Source organism: Hoplias malabaricus, chromosome 10 (assembly GCF_029633855.1).
Source record: "Hoplias malabaricus isolate fHopMal1 chromosome 10, fHopMal1.hap1, whole genome shotgun sequence".
Lineage (NCBI taxonomy): Eukaryota > Metazoa > Chordata > Actinopteri > Characiformes > Erythrinidae > Hoplias > Hoplias malabaricus.
In genome coordinates, this window is record NC_089809.1 from 5,209,097 (window position 1) to 5,233,614 (window position 24,518).

General features: G+C 43.2%; 1 protein-coding gene and 1 long non-coding RNA gene across 6 annotated transcripts in view; one reads left to right on the forward strand and one right to left on the reverse strand.

Annotated features, from left to right (window-relative positions):
- LOC136708185 (voltage-dependent calcium channel gamma-7 subunit-like) overlaps positions 1 to 24,518 on the forward strand; it is an 89,690-nt gene that overhangs the window by 61,121 nt on the left and 4,051 nt on the right. The window contains exons 18-23 of one of the 4 annotated variants that reach the window (XM_066682533.1): positions 552 to 659; positions 1,201 to 1,341; positions 17,647 to 17,842; positions 18,497 to 18,583; positions 18,723 to 18,863; positions 22,642 to 22,787. In XM_066682533.1, coding sequence (XP_066538630.1) covers positions 552 to 659; positions 1,201 to 1,341; positions 17,647 to 17,842; positions 18,497 to 18,583; positions 18,723 to 18,863; positions 22,642 to 22,787 — 819 coding nt within the window. Of the gene's footprint in view, positions 1 to 551; positions 660 to 1,200; positions 1,342 to 2,554; positions 5,613 to 11,177; positions 11,315 to 11,365; positions 11,434 to 11,537; positions 11,641 to 17,646; positions 17,843 to 18,496; positions 18,584 to 18,722; positions 18,864 to 22,641; positions 22,788 to 24,518 lie in introns of those variants that run through there. The other 3 variants (XM_066682537.1, XM_066682536.1, XM_066682534.1) reach the window with 3 other exon arrangements.
- LOC136708187 (uncharacterized) lies at positions 2,574 to 11,604 on the reverse strand. Of its 2 annotated transcripts, none has more exons than XR_010804335.1 (4): positions 11,529 to 11,604; positions 8,577 to 8,689; positions 8,300 to 8,492; positions 2,574 to 2,708 (listed from the first exon to the last, which is right to left on the reverse strand). It is a non-coding gene; the product is annotated as an uncharacterized lncRNA (long non-coding RNA). The 2 variants fall into 2 exon arrangements; XR_010804336.1 differs by lacking the exon at positions 11,529 to 11,604 and adding an exon at positions 11,138 to 11,272.

Sequence of the window (24,518 nt, forward strand, 5' to 3'; positions counted from 1 at the left end):
GGTGGGTCCAGAATCATTGGGTGCAAGGCGGGGAATACACCATGGAGGGGGCGCCAGTCCTTCACAGGGCAACACAGACACACACACACACACCTACGGACACTTTGGAGTCACCAATCCACCTACCAACGTGTGTTTTTGGACTGTGGGAGGAAACCGGAGCACCCGGAGGAAACCCACGCAGACACAGGGAGAACACACCACACTCCTCACAGACAGTCACCCGGAGGAAACCCACGCAGACACAGGGAGAACACACCACACTCCTCACAGACAGTCACCCGGAGCGGGAATCGAACCCACAACCTCCAGGTCCCTGGAGCTGTGTGACTGCGACACTACCTGCTGCACCACCGTGCCGCCCTAAAACAAATCAGAAACTAGATATAGATAATTAACTGTGGAATACCTATGTTTTGGGTGATAGTTTTGAATGCTATTGTTCAGTGTCTTCTGTACCACAGGTGATTTTCCGCTCGGGATATTCACTTCTCTTTCGATCAGTGGTTTTGTTGTTTATTTTGTGGTTGAATGTTCTCTCTCTCACACAGCCTCCATTTGATGGGATCGATGAGGAGGAGTTGTTTCAGTCAATCATGGAGCAAAGTGTCTCCTACCCCAAGAGTTTGTCCCGTGAAGCTGTCGCCATTTGCAAAGGGGTAATTTTTAAAGGAACAGATGAACATCCTGAGGTTTATCATTGTTCCTCTACAGAGAAACACTGGTGTTGTTGGAGAAGTTGGAACATTGCTATAAGAGACCTATGTAGAGAACATATTACAGATTTTCCTAGCGTTGATATCTGACCATGTATCGCTTTTGATTCCACAATCAATTCCGAACTAATCCGTAAAAACAGCGTGTCCAGACGTCATCATGGTTGTGATGTCATCTGTGCTGTTCCTGGCTGCCAGGGTGCACACATTCAAATAGAACACGTGAAGTTTATTATTATCCACATTCCTGAGAATTTCAGTCCAATCTTAACACATTTCAACCAGGACTGCTTTTTGAACAGGACCCAGTAGAGGGCGGCCAATCAGTACCTTGCTAATTCACATTTACTCGGTCTGAAAAGCACAGCAAACAACGTTTGAAGAGATAAAGAAATGTTGGAATTTAAATAAGACAAAATTCATTCTATTTTTTTTGTTGTTGTTGTTTTTTAATGAAAACCCCACAATTTGTCTCTGTCTCTAGCTCCTGACTAAGAACCCAGGGAAGCGTTTAGGTGGAGGAGAGGAGGCGGAGAGGGAGATTCGGGAGCATCCTTTCTTCCGCTGGATTGACTGGGACAGAATGGAGAGACTGGAGATACAACCTCCATTTAAACCCAGAGCTGTCAGTATCACACTTTAGCATTAATTAATAAGTTACAGTAATAGCCATTAACTCTGTTTTATATTTAATGCTTAGTTTACTCTGCGTGTGCCTTCCATCATTTCTGTGATTTGCAAAGACAGGTAAATGAAAGTCCCTGGCTTCTGTCTTCAGATCACTCATTTTAAAGTGTTTATAGCTGTTTTTTTCATACCTGTGTGTGTGTGCTTGTGTGTGTTTGTGTGTGTGTGTTTGTGTATATGTGTGTGTGTGTGTGTGTTTGTGGGTGTGTGTGAGGGTGTGTTTGTGTGTGTATATATGTGTGTGTGTATGTGTGTGCTTGTGTGTGTTTGTGTATGTATGTGTGTGTGTGTGCTTGTGTGCGTGTGTGTGCTTGTGTTTGAGTGTGTGTGTTTGTGTATATATGTGTGTGTGTGTGTGTTTGTGGGTGTGTGTGAGGGTGTGTTTGTGTGTGTATATATGTGTGTGTGTATGTGTGTGCTTGTGTGTGTTTGTGTATGTATGTGTGTGTGTGTGTATGTATGTATATGTGTGCTTGTGTGTTTGTGTATGTGTTTGTGTATGTGTGTGTGTGTTTGTGTAGGTGTGTGTGTTTGTGTAGGTGTGTGTATGCTTGTGTGTGTGTGTTTGTGTAGGTGTGTGTGTGCTTGTGTATGTGTGTGTTTGTGTGCTTGTGTTTGTGTACATTGTGTGTGTGTGTGTGATTTTGTGTATATGTGTGTGATTGTGTACGTGTGTGTGTGTGTGTGCTGATACAGCCAGTTGTGTTCTGTAAGGTCACAATGGCTTGCTTTTACTACAGTGACATCATAAAGGGGAACTCCAACCATATTAAAGAAATTTGTGCTGAGATGTAAACAAAGTCATTGGGAGTCTTTTGGTGTGAACCTCAAATGTACACAACACACAACAGATTCTTACTGGAGTGAAATCACTGGGCAGTTACTAATGTCAGAATTTACAATGACACACTGCAGATAATTAGTTATTAATCAGAACATAAAACTACACACCGAACAAGATCTCTCCTCACATTTTACTGTAATCCTCACAAATCCATTTTGGATTAACATCACCCCACAGTTACTGTTGTCCTGTAAATTCACACCGGATCACTGAACTCCTCCAGGTAAAATGAGTCCGGCCGCTGTAGAGCGATAGTTACTAAATCCGTTATGTATCAGTCACTTATTGTGTTTATTTTCTTTTAAAGGGAGGAAGAAAAGGAGAAAATTTTGACAAGTTTTTTACGTCTGCGTCCTCTGCACTGACGCCCTCTGACCCGGATGTTCTTGCCGCCATCGATCAGGAGGACTTCCAGGGCTTTACCTTCATTAATCCTGATTTTTCCTCTTCTCCTCTCACTGCTGTTTAAATCACACAACACAAATAACTCACCGCTTAAAGGAGCAATCAAGCAAAAGAGTCGCTGTGTTCATTAGAGTGACTACATATTATTTTTACTTTTTTTTCTATAAAATGCATCTCACATGAGTTTACTACAAAATCTCTGACACATCCAGGCTGGTAGATGTCAGAATAAGGGCAAGCTTAATTAGAGAAAATGGCTAATTGCTCTTTTAACTCGGCATCTTTAAAAGGCAGGAACCAAATGTCCTCAAGTAAGTTGATATTAATCAAAATATTACATTTCTCAGAACCAGTCTGATGTACTGTAAAACTGACAGAATTTACTCCTAGGGCTTTTGATTTTATATAGAAAATGTACAGGAGGTCCTCGGGTTACGTCAGTTACGATGTTTCGTGGTTACGACACATCTCCCATTTACTGTATAAAGCCTTGTTTCGACTTAAGTGGTTTTGCGTCGTAAACGTCGTAACGTGAATTCGTGTGTGGTGTGCGCGGCGTGGCGGATGAATACATGGTTACGCGGCTCCGAACCGAGGAGGATCGGTGTTAGGATAGGATAAGTGCTTACAGTATGTTATTTACGTACAGTATGTACGTATGTTCCGACTTACACCGGAAATCGGTTTACGACGTGACGTAGGAACGGATCAACGTTGTAAGTCGAGGACCCCCGGTATATATATAAATATCAACAAAATTGATCAACAGCAAAATGTACTTGCTTTAATCCTAAATAACAAACCATCATCCCAAAAAGAATTGATCTTAAAATGATTTATATTTCTTTATGTTAAATTTACAAATTTTCACAAATAATCTATTTTAAAAAATACAATCATGACATCGTACACAAAACGAAGTATTTAACTGCTAGTAATAAACTGTAATACTTTAATGGGGGCAATAGATATAAAATTAATATAAATTTGGCTAATTTATTATACAGTTCAGTAAATAATGAAATATTGTGTATAGTTTATTCATAATGACCTCTATGTTGTGCTATTATCTGCTTGTTTGTTATGTAGATAATTCATGTTCACGTATGACGTATCTATACTGTAAAATGTAGCTAGTATTATGTTACAGTTACATACAATTAATTGAACGATTTAGTTCAGATAAGTGCTTTTAAATATCGTTAATTAACCGCATGTTTACAGGTTTGTTCTAGTTGTCTAATAATATTACGATACATTAATGCTTATTATATATTAATAATGATACACGACCAAACATAGCATTGGTAAACAACAGCATAAGCTGTGATTAAGCCAAATACGTCATTAGTTCAAAGGGTTATTGTGTTCACACATTTCTATTTTACACTGATTGATCTAGTCATAAACCCACAAAGGTGTCCCATAGACGTGCAGTGGAATTACTTAGATGTTGTGCATCGATCAACACAGGAACTTAAGTGTGTTTGACTCTATACTCTTTTTGATGTAAAATAAACTACTGGAAAAAAGAAAGAAAAAAGTTTCAAAGTTTGGAGAATGCCACCAATAAGCGAAGTGTGATTCATTCGACCTGAGACTACGATTGTACTCTCACTAAGATGGTGATCTTTGGCTTGTGTGTGGTTTCTCAGCTGCAGAAAACCATTTCATGAAACATTAAAAGCGATGGCACAAACGAATGTGGTTCATATCTTATGTGGTCTTGTGGATGTTGAGAAAACGTTCCAAAAATATTAGTGCACTGATTTTTTTATTCCCAATAGTAAAGGTTCTGAATAAAGTCCAGTGCATGAGCTGAAGGAAATGTTGCTAGACCACCATCAATACCTTGATGGTATTTTACAAAAACACGTTGTAATTAAGTTTTTGTGGCAGCTAATGTACACCAATCAGCCACAATATTATAACCACCTCCTTGTTTCTACACTCACTGTCCATTCTCTCAGCTCTTCTCTTGCTCTACATAAACAGAGACGTATCTATCTTATGCTCTGCACATATGATCAGCCCTGTTTCCTCCTGTCCCTCAATGATCAGGACCACCACAGAGCAGGTATGATTTGGGTGGTGGATGCAGTGAACCTGACATTGAGTTGGTAGAAGTGGATCAGACACAGCAGTGCTGCTGGAGTTTTTAAACCCCTCAGTTTAACTGCATGACTGAGAACAGTCCACCGACCGAAAATGTTCAGCCTGTGCAGCTACTGTTTCTGACTTTACATCTACAAGGTGGACCAATGAGGGAGGAGTGTCTCACAGAGTGGACAGAGAGTGGACACAGGGTTTAAAAACTCCAGCAGCACTGCTGTGTCTGATCCACTCTACACCAGCACAACACACACTAACACACCACCACCACGTCAGTGTCACTGCAGCACTGAGAATGATCCACCACCCAATCATACCTGCTCTGTGGGGGTCCTGAATATTAAAGGAACAGGGTAAAAGGGGGCTGACAAAGTATGCAAAGCAAAATGCAGGCTCCAGTCTGTAATTGTAGAACTCCAGAGTGTTCCTGTATTGGTCAGTGGAGCTAAGAGCACAGAGAGAGAGTGTAGAAACAAGAGGATGGTACTAATGTTATGGCTGATTTGTATTCGGAATGCTGTACTGTTATAGATAGATAGATAGATAGATAGATAGATGTGGGATGCTTATTATAAGTAATTTGTACAGTAGTAATGATTTCATTTTTGTTTCTCAAGGTGTGAAATAAAGTGAAATATACTGACGTTAGACTCAGTATGTTTGTGCCGTCCCATTAGAAATCTGTCTGTTAAACAGAATTCTAGGTTTTGACAACACTTATCTATTTTAACAAAAACACCTGTTCTAACTGTGCACTTTGTAGGTTTACAACTGACAGTTTAGCCCCTTTCTGTCCTAATATTTACAGCGATGGTCCCACCCTGGGTCTGATAGCTAGCCTGTTGTCTTTAGCCTATTATTTAAATAAAATGTTTTTCAAAACCTTGGTCCAACAAAAATGCGTTCTTACTTCATCTTCACTTCTTTTGGTGGTCTGAGGTTTGACTAGCATGCTAGCTTGCTCTGCGTACTGTTGTTTCAGCTAATTAGCTAACGTTTTAGCTTCAGTTTTGCTATATTAAACTTCTCTCTGCGTAAGTAGTGGGATGTAAGGATGAATTAATCTACTAGAGTGACTCAGTAAGCTGTAGTAAAATAATGTTTTTTTTTACAGAGCTAGGGAATAGACAATGAGACAAATCCAGAAACAGTCCATTCGAAGTGACTTTACTTTAGTGAATATTAATTTGTAGCACTGGTCTCATAAGTGCTAAGTTTCTCTCTCTCTCTCCCTCTCTCTCTCTCTTAGGCACCTATGATAATTATCTACAGGGTGGGCCATTTATATGGATACACCTTAATAAAATGGAAACGGTTGGTGATATTAACTTCCTGTTTGTGACACATTAGTATATCGGAGGGGGGAACTTTTCAAGATGGTGGTGACCATGGAGGCCATTTTGAAGTCGGCCATTTTGGATCCAACTTTGGTTTTTTCAATGGGAAGAGGGTCATGTGACACATCAAACTTATTGGGAATTTCACAAGAAAAACAATGGTGTGCTTTATTCTTTCATGAGTTATTTACAAGTTTCCGACCACTTATAAAATGTGTTCAAAGTGCTGCCCATTGTGTTGGATTGTCAACACTCTTCTCCCACTCTTTACACACTGATAACAACACTGCAGGAGAAATGCTAGCACAAGTTTCCAGTATCCGTAGTTTCAGGTGCTGCACATCTTGATGGTATGGGGTGGTATATGGGGTACAAAGATGGTGGGGACATTCTTCATCAATGGAAACCTCAAGGCCACTGGATATGCGAAATTGCTACATGGTGATGTGTTTTCCTCTTTATGCACTGAAGCTGGCATGTTCCCTGAGTTTTTCCAGCAAGATGGTGCACCACCACATTATGGGTGTCAGGTCCGAGCATTCCTAGATGAACAGTTTCCTGGAAAGTGGATTGGTCGTTGTGGGCCAGTTAAATGGCCTCCAAGGTCTCCCGATCTGACTCCCTTAGATATATCTTTGGGGTCATCTGAAGGCAATTGTCTATGCTGTGAAGATACGAGATGTGCAGCACCTGAAACTACGGATACTGGAAGCCTGTGCTAGCATTTCTCCTGCGGTGTTGCTATCAGTGTGTGAAGAGTGGGAGAAGAGGGTTGCACGTACTGCTCAGACAAATAGCTTTTTAAATCTCTGGTGCCAAAAAATTTGCACTATATTCTCTTATCTTTCTGTCATTGGTAACTAAATATAGCAAATATGTAAGGAAATTTGTGTTTGGTAGATTTTTTTTTTTGTTGTAGCAATGCTTCTTGGCAATAAATCTTATTCCGTTGGAGCCTGTTAATTTCCCTTTTAAACGGTGCCACATTTGTAAAGAACATGCATTTGTGGGATGAGCAGTAGAGCTGAGTATGTGGGTTGTGCCCATGAATACTTTGTCAAATCCTCTCTGCCAAAGCCAAACAGCTCGTCCTGCCATTGACTCGTTTGGTGACTGGATGATTGAAGTTTGAAGAAACAGACGTATTGGCAATTTAACAATTAATTAATTTACCAAACAGGAGCCTCGGTAGCGTGTGGAAGAACCATACACCGCCACAACAGCCTCCACCTCCTCCTCACACTGGTCACCAGCCTGGTCTCACACTGCTGTGGGGTGGCATCCCAATCTTCAACCAGCATTTGTCGCAAGTCAGTCAACGTGGGTGTGTGGGTCACACTGGCACCAACAGCACGCCCAACTGATCCCACAACTGTTCAATGGGGCTGAGGTCAGGACTCTACTCTGGCAGACCATTCCATCCTCTCCACTCCCACATTCTGGAGGTGGTCTCTGATAAACCCCGCTCTGTGGGGGGCAAGCGTTATCGTGGAGGATAGAGTTCAGTCCCAGACTGTGGAGATATGGGCTCGCCACTGGTTGCAGAATTTCATCTCGATATCTTTCTGCACTGAGATTGCCTCTAATGATGACAAGCCTTGTTTTCCCAGTGAGGGAGATGCCGCCCCACACCATCACACAGAATGAGCTGTTTGGCATTGGCAGATAGGATTTGGCAAATTTTCATGGGCGCAACCCACATACTCAGCTCTACTGTGCACCCCACAAATGCATGTTCCTTACAAATGTGGCACCATTTAAAAGGGAAATTAACCTTTCCAACGGTATAAGATTTATTGCCAAGAAGCATTGCTACAACAAAGAAATAATCTACCAAACACAAATTTCCTTACTTTTTGTGCTATGTTTATTTATTTGACACCACTTCCCTGTTTCTACATTTCTAGTTTCTACACTGTCCATTCTGTCCACCATACAGAAACACTTTATATTACACTGCTGTGTCTGATCCACTCATACCAATGCATCACTCACAAACACACCACCGCTACTATGTCAGTGTCACTGCAGCACTGAAAAAGACCAACCACACAAGTCATTCCTGCTCTGTAGGGGTCCTCACCATTTGAAGAACAGGATGAAAGGGGGGAACAAAGTATGCAGAGTAACAGATGAACTACAGTCTAGTTGTACGCCTGTATATTGCAACTGTACAGTAGGTGTGCATGCTAAAATACCTCAGTGTACTGTTGTGTGAGGCAGCTGACTTTCAGGTTCTTGGTACTAATAGCCGCTCTTGATCTATTTCTCAATCTGACCTTCTCTCTCTCACTCTCGCTCTCTCTCTCCCTCTCTCTCTCTCAATCTCCCTCCTTCCTGCTGCTCCCAGAGGGATCCAGTGATATAACAGGACACCCTTCCATCGCCTGCCTATTAAAATAAAATCATAACCTCCTTACTGTAAATGTCACAGCTCACATTCGCTCTCTGTTAAAGTAAGAGTTGGATACTTACCCTGCTCCACAGCCCAATGTTGTGGGGGCTTTCTATCCAGCTAGCAGACACTGCGCACTGACCTGACGCTCATGTGCAGCCACTCTCTTTCACTGAATGCTTTCCTAAGGAGACTATATGCATGGAAATGCTTGGTCTGTAAACAGATCTCATACACTGCCCCTCTCCCTGCACTGGAGAGGGTCTCACAGCATTTAAAAAGCACTGAAGCCCACCGCCTCCTTGTGGCAGGGTGATAGAGGAGAAATAGACCATTATATGCTGTTAACCATATTAGCATTATCATCATAATAAGTAAAGAAAGGCTGTTAGCATTTCGCTGCTAGTTTCAATAATCGTGTTATGTCACTTGTGTTTTGTTTTAGTGTGTAAAAGACTACAAGCACAAGCCACATAATCTTTTCCCCTTGTTTACAGGGTAAATGATCAGATCCCACTGTCCCTGCGCACTGAGAGTGGAACAGTTGGGGTTCCTTGCTTATATTTCTTTCATTTTAACATCTAAATGAGTTTCAGCTAAAGGTGTTGAAAGAAAAAATAAACCAATTTAAACATCACAGGTTTTGATTGTGTAGTGAGTAATGATTAAAGTACAGTGGAACCTCTACCTGCAAACTTGATCCGTTCCGTGACCTGGTTCGTAAGCGGAAAAGTTCATTTCTCGAGTTAAGTTTCCCCATTTAAAATAATGGAAAAGCAATTAATGTGTTCCAGCCCCCGCCCCGAAAGTCACTGTTTTTACACTGATATATGTTTACAACACTCTCAAATTAGTAAAAAAATACATGTAGCGTTACTAAAAATAAAAAAGAAATACAGTGGTAACAGTAATAAAAAAAGAAATAAAAAAGTTTTAAGTGGTTACACATTGCTACCTTGAAGACGTGACGACTGGCTGGAGGAGTAACACAGGCACTGGCTGTATGACGGGAGGTGGGGGGGGGTGAATGTGGGGAGACGAAGCGTAGATACGGCTTAACACGAATTTCGATGTCTGCTATTTACACTAATGCTAAATTGCTAAAGCTACAATTTGCTAATCTTAAAGCTCACTCAAGTCTGGGCGCTGGGAGACTCGCCTATTGGGGTCAGTAGCCATTTCCAGCCGCCGGCTCGGCAGAGGCTCGGGATCGTTTCTAGAGTCATGGTTCGTTGGTGGAAGCAAAGAAAAATTCAAATGCCCGGTTCGTATCTTGGAAAGTTCGTTAGTAGAGACGTTCGTTAGTAGAGGTTTCATTGTACTCAAAATAGTATACCCACTGGCATTACATGCAATCCAGGATATATTTATGAGCTTTGTAGGCCATCTAGTTTTTTACAGTGGACCATGGCAGCTCTAGCCAGACTGAAATTAATTTCTGGAAACGATGACGCTAAAGGAATTAGCGAATCTCCTTCATGTGATGAAACATTGTCAGTGTTATACGACTCTGTAATAACACCCAATACACACCCCACACACCCCAAATGAGAAATCAAAACCAACTGAATAAGGCATGCATAAAAAACATGAATAATCGTTTTCATAAATATTGTTTGCTGGATTTTGTCGGTGGAGCTGACCGCTTGCTCGTTTCCTAACGTATAGGATACGAGATTGAAGTGTGGTTTATAAATGAGGCCCCTGACGTCAGTAATTAAAAGCGGTGTGGGGATACTTCTGACAGCTGTCTCAGGGGCTCTGTCACGTGATTGTGGGAGATCTATTTCTCCTCCAGGTCAGAGTGTACTATACTCTATTGATTTAGCTTCTAAAAATACAGGAGTTCTCCATCAGAGTTCTAAAGATAGACAGAGGAACCAGGGGGAACCTCAGGAGAAAAGGAGAGACGGAGGGAAGAGAGGGATACACATGGAGAAGTACAGTAGATGTGTGTGAAAGACTGGAGGACAGGTTTTCCTGTAGGCACTAAGTGAAAAAATAAATTATATATATATATATATTGTTTACGATAATAACAATAGTAATAATCCTCTCATCATTAGCACTACATCTCTCTATGTCTCCATGTATATAAACCTGTCTCTATGATTCTCAGGCTTTCAGTCTCATTCTCTTCTCTCTCAATTACCTCTGATTCTCTCTAGTCTGTCAATCCCCTCATTCTTTCACTCTCTCTCTCGCTCATCTATTTCTCTTCAACACTTCTCTCATGCCGTTTTTCTCCCATCTCTCTCTAATTCTCCTCTCTCTCCTCTCTTTTTCTCCTCTCTCTCTCATTTTTTATCCTCCCTCTCTCTCTCTTTTTCTCCCCTCTCTCTCTCTCCTCTGTCTATGTTTTTTCTATGCTCTCTCCTCTCTTTTTTCTCCTCTATCTCTTTCTCCTCCCTCTCTCTCTTTTTCTCCTCCTCTCTCTCTCTCTGCTTTTCTCCTCCCTCTCTTTTTCTTCTCTCTCTCTCTCTCTCTCACCTCTGTCTGTTTTTTCTATGCTCTCTCTCTTTTTTCTCCTCTATCTTTCTCCTCCCTCTCTCTCTTTTTCTCCTCCTCTCTCTCTGTGTTTTTCTCCTCTCTCTCTCTCTGCTTTTCTCCTCCCTCTCTTTTTCTTCTCTCTCTCTCTCACCTTGCTCCTGTAGCTGCAGTGCTGCTAAAACAGAAAAGAAGCGGGAGATGAGGGCGTCGGAGAGAGAGAGAGAGAGAGAGAGAGAGAGCAGCTGTGATGCTGTGCTTCACCCTTTCTCCGCTCTGAGGATTTTCTAGCTTCTCTTTGAGGAACGGTCTCTGTCCCTCAGCTGAAAGGGTGAGTACCGGACACTTTCTGGACGTCAGCTCTCCCTCGCTGCCATGGCGACGGGCTTTTACCACGCCGCGGAGTAACGAAATGTTTATTTAATTGCCGTCGACTTCTAAAGAGAATCGGTAAAAGCTTCACTTCATATCGGTCGTGCCGCCGACACAGGATTTTTATGTGTTGTTTTGTTATGTAACTTGTACCTTAAACATTTCCATCCCACCTTAAACAGCGTAACTTCTCAGTCCCTGAGTTGACTTCTCATCCCAGGTTCCGTTCCACCCTGGAGCAGCCGTTAGTCTCGCGCCTGGGGCTTTTATGGTGGAATCTGGAGGGTAAGCTAAATTAATGGATGTCTATTTGAACTCTTCATAGTCTCCCTCGGATTAAACCCCATAAAAACTCATCCCTGTTCGTCAGAATAAACAGGTTTAGGTTCTTCCACCAAAACAACTCCCTTGACACCTTAAAAGTGGCTGTAACTCTCCACTCTGCTCACTTTCAGCTTAAAAGTCCTGCCCCACACGTTGCTATAAGTCGTTTGTTTCTTCGAGTTTATGACGCCAGAAACCCTGGCTGTCTAAATCCGCCCGTTTGAGATCGTCTTTTTTTTTGAAGGTGAAGTAAACGTCAAAGAATATTTTGAGTCGAGCTGTTGTCAGACATTTTGAAGTAACCATTTTTCTCAAAAGCCAATGGCAGTCTCATTTTTTTTGGGTAAAATTCCACCTTAAACTCAAAAACAATGGATTTTTCCCACTCTCTCCTGAAGTAAATGTAAAAATGTAAGATTTGAACTATTATTATGTATATGTACATGCCTTTTTTTGGACACCACTGGGCTGTGGAGCATTGGAACCATCCAGTACCTTTGGGAGTGGCACTTGTGTTGGTTGCAGTTGTCTTGAACTAATCATCAGACGTCAGGCGCCGACCTCTCGCCATCAAATCCTCACGACAGTGTAAAAAAGTCTTAGAAGAGTGGCAGAGGGAACAAACTCATTAATACACTTTCCTTCAGAAGAAACGGCAGATAAGGTGTCCGCAAACCTTTGGCCAGGTACTGTGTGTGAACATTAGCTGGAAGTGGCTACGTTTTTTAGGCCAAGGACTCACCGCACCTTCGCCACGTCCCTGGGTCACCAGCACTGTCCCTGTTTCACTCTGGATGCCTTCAGGTGCATTTTGTGTTCCTTATACAGGTCTCCACACACACACACACACACACACACACACATCAGCCGAAACATTAAAACACCATTCTTGTTTCTACACACGTTCTCCATTTTATCAGCTTCTACAATTACAGACCAGAGTCTACCTGTTGCTCTGCATACTTTTTTGTCTGTTCTCCAGTGGACAGGTAAGGACCCTCACAGAGCAGGTGTGATGTGGTGGTGGTGTGTTAGTGTGTGTTGTGCTGGTGTAGAGAGGATCAGACACAGCGGTGCTGCTGGAGTTTTTAAACCCTTCTCGACAATACTCCCATCAACCTGTGTCCACAGAGGAAAGACTAGAAAAGTTATGCAGAGCAACATGTGGACTACAGTCTGTGATGGTATAACTACAAAGTGCTCCTGTGGACAGTGGAGCTGAGAGAATGGACAGCGAGTGTCATGCTAATGTTTTGGCGGAGCTGTTTGGATATATACATTATTAGGCTTTTTTTATTCCTGCTTTTGGGTCTATTTCCTTTTCTCACTGTGGTCTCCTAGACAGCTCCACGTCCTTTCAGACCCATAGGGAGCGTCCGAGACATTGTTACACTCCTACAGTGATTAACTGAATGTATCTGGCTAAGTCAGCTGTCCCCTGTAGGCCGCAGCTGCCCCTGGGGCCTGAAGATACTGCAGAAAACTGTATTGTGGTTTAATATTTGCAACCCAAAGTTTACACAAAAAATATGCTGAAAAATATCCCTAACATTTAATAACACTAACCCTAAATACTATTTTTACTTTAGAATTACAGCTTCCAAACAGAGCATCTGCCGTTGCTACTCTGGGCACAGCACTGCAGAAACTAAACTATGTAACATTAGGAGAGTGGGAAACTGCAGATCCCCCACTGATTTGTGTACAGTGCTATAAAAATGAGCAGAAAACCCAAATCTTACACACATAGTGTTCCTTTAAAGGGGTGGGGGGTCACCTTTCAAGTGTGTTAGCATTCATTAGCGGATCTTGAGCACCGACCATCATAACTGATCTGCCTATTTCAAATCGTCACTTCTGAATTGTCCGGAGTGTCCAATCACAGCGCTAGACCCGCATCAGTTTCATATAAAGGAATAGCTGCTGAAGCCAGCCGTTCTGAACAGGGCTGTTTAGATAGGGGAGATGGCTGCTTTAGGGTTTGATCCTTGTGGTATTTTTACCAGAGCAGGTAACCGAAAGATTCCAATCATTTCATCCATCCCATTGTCTTATGTATGAAACCTGAAGAGTAGTGTGCACATACCGAGGAGTTCTACAAGAGTTTGATACGTCACACACATACACACACACACACACACACACACTCTCTCTCTCTCTCTGTTCTGAACCTGCTGTGTGATTAGTTCTGGCACTGCAGCTCATCCCAGAGGTATCGGATGGAGCTCTATCGCTCCTGAGTCCCCTGCCCGCTCGCTCTCTCCTTTCCCTCTCCCTCACTCTCTTTTCTTCCTCTCTTTGTCCCTCTCGCTCGTTCTTTTCCTCTTTCTCTTTCTTACTGTCCTCTGTCTCACTCTCTCTTCTTCCTCTGTGTTCTCTTACACCACCACCCTCCTCTCGTTTTTTTTGTTGTTTTTGTTTTTTTGTCTTTCCCTCTCTCGCTCCTCTCTGAGTCACCAGCTCTGGGAGGCAGACAGGAAACGACAGTTTGAAAACAGCAAGGCTGTGCAAACACTGATTTTACAAAGGCACACACACACACACACCGCCTGTATGCTCTTTTTTCCTCTCATTCACATGCACAGTACGCTCTGATTGAGATTAGGACATGACCGATATATTGCTTATGTGATAAAATCACCTGGTATTTAAGTCTCCTGCATTTATTGATATCGTTATAAAGAAACACCTGTATTACAAGCGTGTAATTTGTTTCTTATATAAGGATGATTTAACATCACTGAAGAACACTAAGTTAATAATAATATAATGATGTTGTCCTAAGACGGACAAACTTTTAGGATTTTGTGAGCTGACGTCTGATTGGCTGCGCTGGGACTATTAGAGATAGCATGGCTGACTGCAGCAGTGTGACCCTAACCTTCAGCTGACTTTCTTTACAGGTTTTACAGCACAGAGAGGGATCAGAGTGGGGTAACTTCTCAGTCAACATTAGCAGCACTATCAAGGCTCTTCAACTCCACAACCAGCCAAGAAATATACACAATACTGACTTTAAAACAAGAGCAAAGAGAAACTACGCAAGCCTAGATTTGCCGGACCACCATTAGCCATTTAGCCATTGTCACAGAGGTGTTTCTGGGGTTTCAAAAACAGGAAAAGTCCCAACATACACACCCTTGTCACTGGAAGGTTCAGAGAAGCTTTGGTGTTTCATATCAATGTCTTTGTTTCAGTTTTTCTTGTTTATTTATTTATAAACAAATACTAGATGATCTACCACCAAAGAACAAAGAAGACCAAGAACATTTTGTCGATTTTAAGTCTACAACTACAATTACTTATTTATTTAATGTAACAGGTTAAAGCAGGTTAAGTTTAAGGTGCTATGAGCAGCTCTATGGAGTTTTATAAACACATTAACACCACAAATACAATATACTTTACAATATTTCAGGCAAAGACACACAGTCACGCGAAATAAGAACAACGGAGTACCAGAACTAACACAGAGCCAAACACAGCCCCAGAAACACACACAAACAGAGAGTGTTACTGTTTTATTTCCTAAACGTTAACGCTCCACTGGGCGATAATGCTGTGTGTGAGTCTCTGAGCTCTTTCTTGAGTTACTGACCCTCGACACGCCCACGGACATAGCCACGGTTCGTGCTGAAGAAGAGAAGGGGGCGTGAGGAGTGGAGTTAGCATGAGCACACACACAAACTTTTTAAAATGGAGGGAAAATAGTGAGAGAGCGAGCTTCTTGATCATTGTGATTGCTGTTATAAACATATATCATGATCGTTATTATTCACTCAGCCCCAGTGCACAGATCAGAGAAAGATCAGACGTCTATCATGTGTCCTCATCTGCACCGGTTCGCGTCAGGGCTGGGGTTAGTGCTGAGCTCGGAGAGATGGGTAGTGACACAGCAGCACTAATTAAACATCGATCAGCTGTTTCACTCAGAGAGAGAGAGACAGAATGAGGAATTTGAGACACTCTTTCACTCTCCATTTCTTATCACTTGTTCTCAGTAGTTTCTCCTTTTTCTTTATATCTATTACTCCTTGCCCTGTTCTGTCTATCCTCACCTCGCCTTCTCCCTATTCTTCTTTCCTTTTCACTTTCTCTGTTCTCTGCCTGATTTTTTTTTACCCTTTCCTCTCTCTCTCTCTCTCTCTCTCTCTCTCTCTCACACACACATTCTCATATGCTTTTTCTCTCTCGCCGGCTCGCTCTCTTTTTTTCTCTCATTCATTAATTCACCCAAAAGTGTGGACATCTGCTGTGCCATTTCTTCTGAAAGGGTAGTTATTCAGAGGATGTTTTTCAGCTTTTGTTCGACACCTGTGTTCTGCCGTTCTGAGAAGGCTTTATGCTAGGTGTCGGAACAGTGCTGTGAGGATTTACAAACTTTTGGCTGTATAGTGTTTGTAATTGTCAATCAGAATAATGATCAAACCTGCTGTGTAATGAAGTGTAGAGGAATGCTATAGCTCTGTGTAAATGATCACTGTGTGTGTGTGTGTGTGTATGTGTGTGTGTGGGTGTGAATGGCAGCAGCTTCCCTGTGAAGTGGAGGTCTGTATCTCTCTGCATGAGTCATAGCTCACTGTGTGAGTGTGAGTGTGTGTGAGATTTGATTCGTTGCCAGTAATGTCTTGATTTCTGCCTCAGTGGCCGTCACCCGTCATATTCTTTGAACTTTGGCCTTCTCTCTGATTGGCTGATCGTAGAAACTCATTCTCTCTTTGTTTATTAATTTTTTACTTAATTTATCATTATTAATTCATTCATTCATTCATTGTCTCATAAGTGCTTATCCAGTTCAGGGTCATGGTGGGTTCGGAGCCTACCCAGAATCACTGAGAGCAAGGCAGGAACACACCCAGTCCATCGCTCTGCTCACACACCTACAGACACTTTTTGAATCGCCAGTCCACCTACCAATGTGTGTTTTTTTGGACTGTGGGAGGAAACCGGAGCACCAGGAGGAAACCCACGCAGACACGGGGAGAACACACCACACTCCTCACAGACAGTCACCCGGAGGAAACCTACGCAGACACAGAGAGAACACACCACACTCCTCACAGACAGTCACCCGGAGGAAACCTACGCAGACACGGGGAGAACACACCACACTCCTCACAGACAGTCACCCGGAGGAAACCTATGCAGACACGGGGAGAACACAGCACACTCCTCACAGACAGTCACCCAGAGGAAACCCACGCAGACACAGAGAACACACCACACTCCTCACAGACAGTCACCCGGAGGAAACCCACGCAGACACAGAAAGAACGCACCACACTCCTCACAGACAGTCACCCAGAGGAAACCCACGCAGACACAGAAAGAACGCACCACACTCCTCACAGACAGTCACCCGGAGGAAACCTATGCAGACACGGGGAGAACACACCACACTCCTCACAGACAGTCACCCGGAGGAAACCCACGCAGACACAGAAAGAACACACCACACTCCTCACAGACAGTCACCCGGAGGAAATCCACGCAGACACAGGGAGAACACACCACACTCCTCACAGACAGTCACCCGGAGGAAACTCACGCAGACACAGGGAGAACACACCACACTTCCACAGACTGGCCAGGTCTAGTGTCATATTCTCCAGCTACTGTAAAATCCCAGCCTGGGATCAAACATCTGGGTTTAAAGACCTCAGGCCTAAATAACAATGCTGTGTGCCAAGCAGGGGCTAGAGGGGTAGGTACAATGTGCCCTAACCCTAATTAAGCTGTGTCCTCTAGAGTGTTGGAGCTCCATCCAGTACCATTGGAATGTTTTGGGATCCAGTAGGGGTTGAACATGGCTGCCATCAAATCCTCACAACAATGTTCGATCATCCAAGTTCAGAAGAGTAGAAGCTGTTACTGCAACAACGAGGAAAACAGATATTTAATTTCAGAAGAAAGGTTGGATGAGCAGGTGTCTGAAAATGTTGCCTGTGTGTGTGTGTGTGTGTGCAGATGAGCTCGTGCAGCAGCAGGGCTCTCACTCTCCTCTCCACGGTGTTCGGGGCGTGCGGCTTGCTGTTGGTGGGTGTTGCCGTGGCGACGGATTATTGGCTGTTGATGGAGGAGGGAATCGTTCTGCAGCAGAACCAGAGCGTCGACGTCAAGATGGCGCTACACTCTGGCCTGTGGAGAGTGTGTTTCATCGCAGGTAAACACATGTGCACACACACACACACACACACACAAACACAGTCTTAAATCTCTGAACTGTGGGGAATTACAGACTGTTGTGGGGACTTCGCATTAACATTTACAAATCAAATCACACATCTCCACCTGGCTCTCTGACGTTTGGCGAGTGCCAGGAGAACGTTACCTGGCTGACGGCATTGTGCCCACTGTAAAGTTTGGTGTAAAGGATATGGGGCTGTTGTTCAGGGCTTGGAATAGGCCCCTTAGTTCCAGTGAAGGCCAACTTTAATGCTACAGCATGCCAAAACATTTTTAAACAATGGTATTTTTCCAGGTTCGTGGGAACAGTTTGGGGAAGACGTGTTTTTCTGTTTCAGCATGGCTGTGCCCCTGTGCACAAAGCAAGGTAAATAAAGGCATGATTGAATGATTTGGGTTTTGTAGAACTGGACTGGCCACACAGAGCCCTGACCTCAACCTGACCCCATGAAACAATTTTTGGATGAACTACGTTGGAGATTGTGAGCCAGACCCTCACAGATGCTCTTCTGGAAAAATGGGCAGATTCCCACAAACAGCAAGGAGTGGAAGCTGTTATAGCTACAATAGGGGGACCAAATCCATATTAATATTACTTATAATCAATTCTCTCTCTCTCTCTCTCTCTCAGGTTCAGAGAAAGGAAGATGTGTGGCCTCTGAGTATTTCACAGAGCCAGAAATCGAAATCACAACAGAAAACACGGCGAATATCCTCAGTGAGTGTACATTTGGTTTCAAACTTGAACATCAGACACATTGTTTTGTAGTTGCTTGGTTAGCATTGTCGCTAACATCACAGCCTAGCGTACAGAACATAACTAGTTTTATTTTGAAATTTGATATGTTTTATTTCAGAAATGGTGCGGACAGCCACTCCTTTCCCCATGGTGTCTTTGCTCTTTGTGTTTACGGCCTTCGTCATCAGTAACGTGGGCCACATCCGCCCCCAGCGCACGATCCTGGCCTTCATCTCCGGAATCTTCTTCATCCTCTCAGGTACTCGTCGTCACTCTGTCCCCCATCCGTCACAAACACCTTCTTCCTTCATTTATTTAAATCAGGCAAATTATTCTGGCCCTGGTCTGGCTCATATTCACAATTTTTATGACCCATTTGCCACATGACGGCACTTCAGTTGACTACTCCCACATAAACACCACTTTTTGAGAACATATCCCATATATTCCCATACTGCCATATCCCACTTTTCCATAAGTGTGTCGGAGCTGTTTTGTGACTTATGTGGGACAAATGAGCATTTTTAAAATGTGGGCCACTTTTGGCCCACATGCTGTTTGCCAGACTGACATTGGGGCTTCAGAGCTTCATCATGGACAGAAGTGGCATGTCCTCTGTCAATATATTATGTAATATAGCCCAATAATTGCTATTTTTGGTGGTAAAACTGTCTGACAGCTCCATTAATTTCAAGTTATATCAGACATTAAGAAGGGGCAGGGGGTTACAGTGGTGGTACATTAACTAGATCGCTTGGTATCACAGACTGATGCTTGCTTGAGGACAAAGCTGCCCTGTTTTTCCTGGTTGGTTTTGGGTTCTCCAGAGTGGCAGGTGTTCCCTGCTTAAGGGCAAGGCCACCCTGCTCCTTCATTCAGGCCCTGAGGGTGCGCAGCACTTCCTCGCCTAAGGGCAAGACAGCCCTTTTCCCACCTGGTTGAAGTTTCAGAGTCTGAGGACTGTAACTGTGACATAATCTGTGGTCTTCCCCCCCATTTTAATGACTGTTTTGACTGGAATTTAAATTAAAGCTTAGTCTGTATTGTACAATTGCAGATGTTAGAGTTGTTTGGACTCCTTTGTTTACAGGAAGAATACCGGTTGTATCTTATGCTGTGTTTTCAGCACTAAATAAAGTGAAGAGACACCATCTGCGTTTGATTTTGACTGTCTTGTTTACTTTCAAATCCCTGTCTGATAATGAAGATTCTCCATCTGCTTTTGTTTATTTCTGTCTGGGACCAGTGCTTTTGGGGCTCTAGTTTAATAATGACTCTCTCTTCTGGTGTTCCTCTCTGTTCCTTCCTTAATTGGTGCTGCAGTTTCATTCTGCTACCTCCAGGCCACCTTAAATTTCGCTGCAGTTTTATTCCGGTGCCTCTGGTTCACCTTAAATTATGCTAATGTGTCTGTCTGGCTACTGCTACTGTTACATTCTGATGCCTTAGTTTCTCTACTAATGAGTCTGCCCGTACATTCGTGTGCCTCTCTTCCACCTTAAATCATGCTGCTGTTACAGTCTGGTATGTCATGCCCACCTTAAATGAGGCTGCAGTTACATACTTTTACCTCCAGTCCACCTTAAATCAGTCTGCGTTTACATTCCACTACCTCTGGTTCACCTTAAATGATGAGGCAGTTACATTCCGATGCCTCAGTTCCACCTTAAATGATGCATCTGTTACATATTGGTACATCCAGTCCACCTTAAATGAGGCTGCAGTTACATTTTGGTGCATCTTTTCCACCTTGAAAAATGCTGTAATTACGCTCTGGTTGCGTTTCTACCAGGTGCCTGAATGTACCTGCTTCACTATTTAAGGTGGAATGGCACCTCTTGATGATGAAGAAGTCACGAATGGAATCACACCCCGTGTGTGTTCCGTTGATGAACTTTTGACGGCTTACAGAGGTTTCAAATATCTTTGACCTGGACTTGGTTGGACCCCATCCCCCACAGCGCTCCAGTGGTGTAACAGGGTTGATACAGAGAGCAGTGATATTGTGTTGTTCTTATGCTGATTTATAAGACATAATCACAGTGACGGTTGTCGTGTTGCCGGTGTGTACGGTAGCCGTGAGTGAAGTTTATTTGTATGCAGACGGCATTGTTGTTTTCTCTTCTTGTAGCTTTTTTAACCTTGAAGCTGGTCTGGAAACAGCCTTCTTTAATCTGTCTACAATCTGTTCCCTCTGCCCTTCCACCTAACACTGACACACCGTCCTTGGAAACAACATTTGTATTTTCTTTTTTCTCTGTGTTTCTGTCTGACAGGTGAGGAGCTGGAGTTAAGAAAAACACTAGTTTGGAAACGTTTTTAGGGCCTCCCGAATGGGGCAGCGGTCTTAGTGTTGGTCCTGTCATGGCCTCACTCTCTGGGTGTGCAGGATGGACCTCCCACTCCCCTATCTCTCTGCTCATGGTGCTAGCTAGAGCAAAGATCCGTCAGCTGATGTAACAGATCTGGGCAGTTTGTGTTCTTCTCCAGTGTGTTAAGATTTACAGTGGTGTTGTATTAGCAGCAGTTTGAAAAGAAATGGTGGGCCAGCTTCACTCATCTTGGAGGAAGCCCCTGTTTGCTTTCACACTCCTAAAGGCAGGGGGCGCTGTGTGCGATTGGAGGAGACTCGCTGAAGGTTGGATTTGGTGATAAATAATTGGGGAGAATAATAATAAACAAACTTAATAATAATATTAATAGCATAAAACCCCTTGCTGCAGATATATGTATAAACTATAATCTGATAGTAATAAAATGTATATCCAGAATGGAGTTAATTAAATAACTAAATAAATAAAATAAATATCAATATCCAAAGTAAACTTCAAATACAATGAATTATACAGAAGAACGTAAGATATTTAAAATATAACAAAAAAAGCCACTAAAATGCAAATAGGGATCAGTTTCAAATACAGCCTTAGTAATGATTAGTTGAATGGTTACCTAGCAACCACCATTCTCTACCAATCAAATGGTTCTGTTGCAGGTGACGTCACTGTGTAGCCGCCATATTGGGACCTACTCGTTACTCAAACACAAATAAAACTGTGAGGTTTAAATTGATTTATTGTTCCTGTCAACATTTTAGTTTCATTTAGACGTTAAAAAGTATGGATCCCTGACACATTTCTCCAAACAGAGCACTGTTTGTCTGTGTCAGTCAACAGAGAAGAGCACCCTGCTCCCTACATCACACATAATAAAACTAAAAATACTTCATCCAGACAGTGCCCTAATTCAACAGAGAAATACCAACTTTAAACAAAAAAATTATTTTTGACATACAACACTTTAGGTGAGTGCAGACACTGTTACTTTATGATCGTCACTGTGCCCTACGGAGGGTGTAGAGGGACATCTGGGATACAGCTAAATGAACGACAGGTAAATAGTGATCCACTGTGAATTCGGGTAAATGCTGTGTGCCTTCTCTCTCTCTCTCTCTCTCTCTCTCTCTCTCTCTCTCTCTCTCTTTCTCACTCTCCTATCTTTCTCTCTCTCTCTCTTTCTTCTCTCTTCTCTCTCCTCTCTTTCTCGCTTTCTTTCTCTCTTTCTTCTCTCTTTTCTTCTCTCACTCTCTCTCTTTCTTGCTCTCTCTCTCCTCTCTTTCTCTCTCGCTTTCTTTCTCTTTCTCTCTTTCTTCTCTCTCTCTTTCTCTCGTGTTCTCTCCTCTCTCTCTCGCTTTCTTTCTTTCTCTCGCTCTCTCTCTCTTTCTCTCGTGTTCTCTCCTCTCTCTCTTGCTTTCTTTCTTTCTCTCGCTCTCTCTCTCTTTCTCTCATGTTCTCTCCTCTCTCTCTCTCTCTCTCTCTCATGTTCTCTCCCCTCTCTCTCTCCTCTTTCTCTTGCTTTCTTTCTCTCTCTCTCTCTTTCTTCTCTCTCGCTTTCTTTCTCTCTTTCCTCTCTCTCTCACTCTCTCTCTCACTCTCTCTCTCTCTCCTCTCTTTCTCTCTCTCTCTCTTGCTCTCTCTCTCCTCTCTTTCTCTCTCTCGCTTTCTTTCTCTCCTCTCTCTCTCTCTCTCTCTCTCTCTCAGGTCTGAGTCTGGTGGTGGGATTGGTGCTGTATATCTCCAGTATAAATGATGAGGTGATGAACAGGCCCAGGGAACCCGAGCAGTTCTTTAACTATCACTACGGCTGGTCCTTCGCTTTCGCCGCCAGCTCCTTCCTCCTCAAAGAGGTCAGAGTATACACCACACGCCCGAACGTGTTCCGACGCCCCTTTAACTGGTGAATTCTACTGTAAGGTGCACTCACTGTGGACACAGGTGTGTGTGATCTGTAGAGGAAACGTGAACTGAAATGGGACACAGAGGGGTTTAAAGAGCCCCAGCACTGGACTGTGGTGAAGAGAAAAAAGGGACTGTTACTTTTACCGTTCAAACACAGACCGAAGACTGAGTAAATAATAAAGCCCTGGATTTCGAGCGCCTGCGAAATACCACAACTGTAAAATAGAAAAACAGAAATGTGAATGGCTTCATTGTCACAGATTAATGGCCTTATTTCCGTGCCTTATCCTGGATTCATTATTGGGTTTAACACATTTTAATTCCCATTAATAATCAATGATCACAGGTTAATTATCCTCCTACACTTTACACAGCGGCTGTGTTAGGATCATGTTCCCACACTTTAGTAATTTGGGGCCCTGAGTTATTTTTATTAAGAAGAAAATAGTCATAAAAAAAAATAAATAAAAAAATAAATAAATAAAATAAAACAGAGGAGAAAAGAAGAGACGAGTGGATTGTTTTGGAAGCTTAGAGATGTGTGTCTCAGTCAGCAGGGGTGTGTGTGTGTGTGTGTGTGTGTGTGAGAGAGAGAGAGAGAGAGAGAGAGAGAGAGAGAGAGAGAGAGAGATAAAGTGAGGATTTAGCAAAATTGGACTTTCTGTCTGAAACTCTTTTTTTTTCTGCTTGGCTCAGCAGGGTCTCTGCTTTCATGGCTGTGTGTGTGTGTGTGTGTGTGTGTGTGTGTGTGTGTATGTGTGTGTGTGTGTGTGTGTGTGTGTGAAATACAGCCAGAGAAAAAAATGAAAGGAGCTCCGGAACCCTTTTAAAACCCTTAAATGAGACGCATGGTTTAATCGGCGGGTCTCGGCTGCGGCAGTGACTCACTCAACATACACAACGTGGCCAAAGGTTTTCGGACACCACTTTGTCCAGCAGTTCTTCTAAAAGGGGGTCTGTTGGCCGGAGGTTTCCTGTCTCTTTGCTGCAGTAACAGCTTCTGCTTTTAAAGGAAGGCTTTACACTACACGCTGGAACATTGCTGTGAGGTTTTGATGGCGTATGTTATGGACTGATGTTCTGAATATTTCTGCCCTTCAAACACAGTGTAAAGCTGTTGTAAGAAACGCAGATCTCCACAGCTCAGTGCTGGTGGGCTTTAGACCCTTACTCCATGCTAATTCATGGGCAGCTGCTCCATATCATGCGTTACTATGGAGATGATACCAACTGTAGTGCAACTTAAAGCTGAATTCGCTAATTGGACACGGTGTCCAGAGACTTTTGGCATATCCTCCCTCTCTCTCACGCTCTCTCTCTCTCTCCCCCCCTCTCCCTCTCTCTCTCTCTCTCAATCTCTCTCACTCTCTCACTCTCTCTCTCTCCCTCTCTCTCCCTCACTCTCTCTCTCTCAATCTCCCTCCCTCACTCTCCCTCTCTCTCCCTCACTCTCTCTCTCTCAATCTCCCTCCCTCACTCTCTCTTTCACTCTCCCTCTCCCTCACTCTCTCTTTCTCTCTCTCTCTCTCAATCTCCCTCTCCCTCACTCTCTCTTTCACTCTCTCTCTCTCTCAATCTCCCTCCCTCACTCTCTCTTTCTCTCTCTCTCCCCCCTCTCCCTCGCTCTCTCTCAATCTCCCTCCCTCACTCTCTCTTTCTCTCTCTCTCTCCCCCCTCTC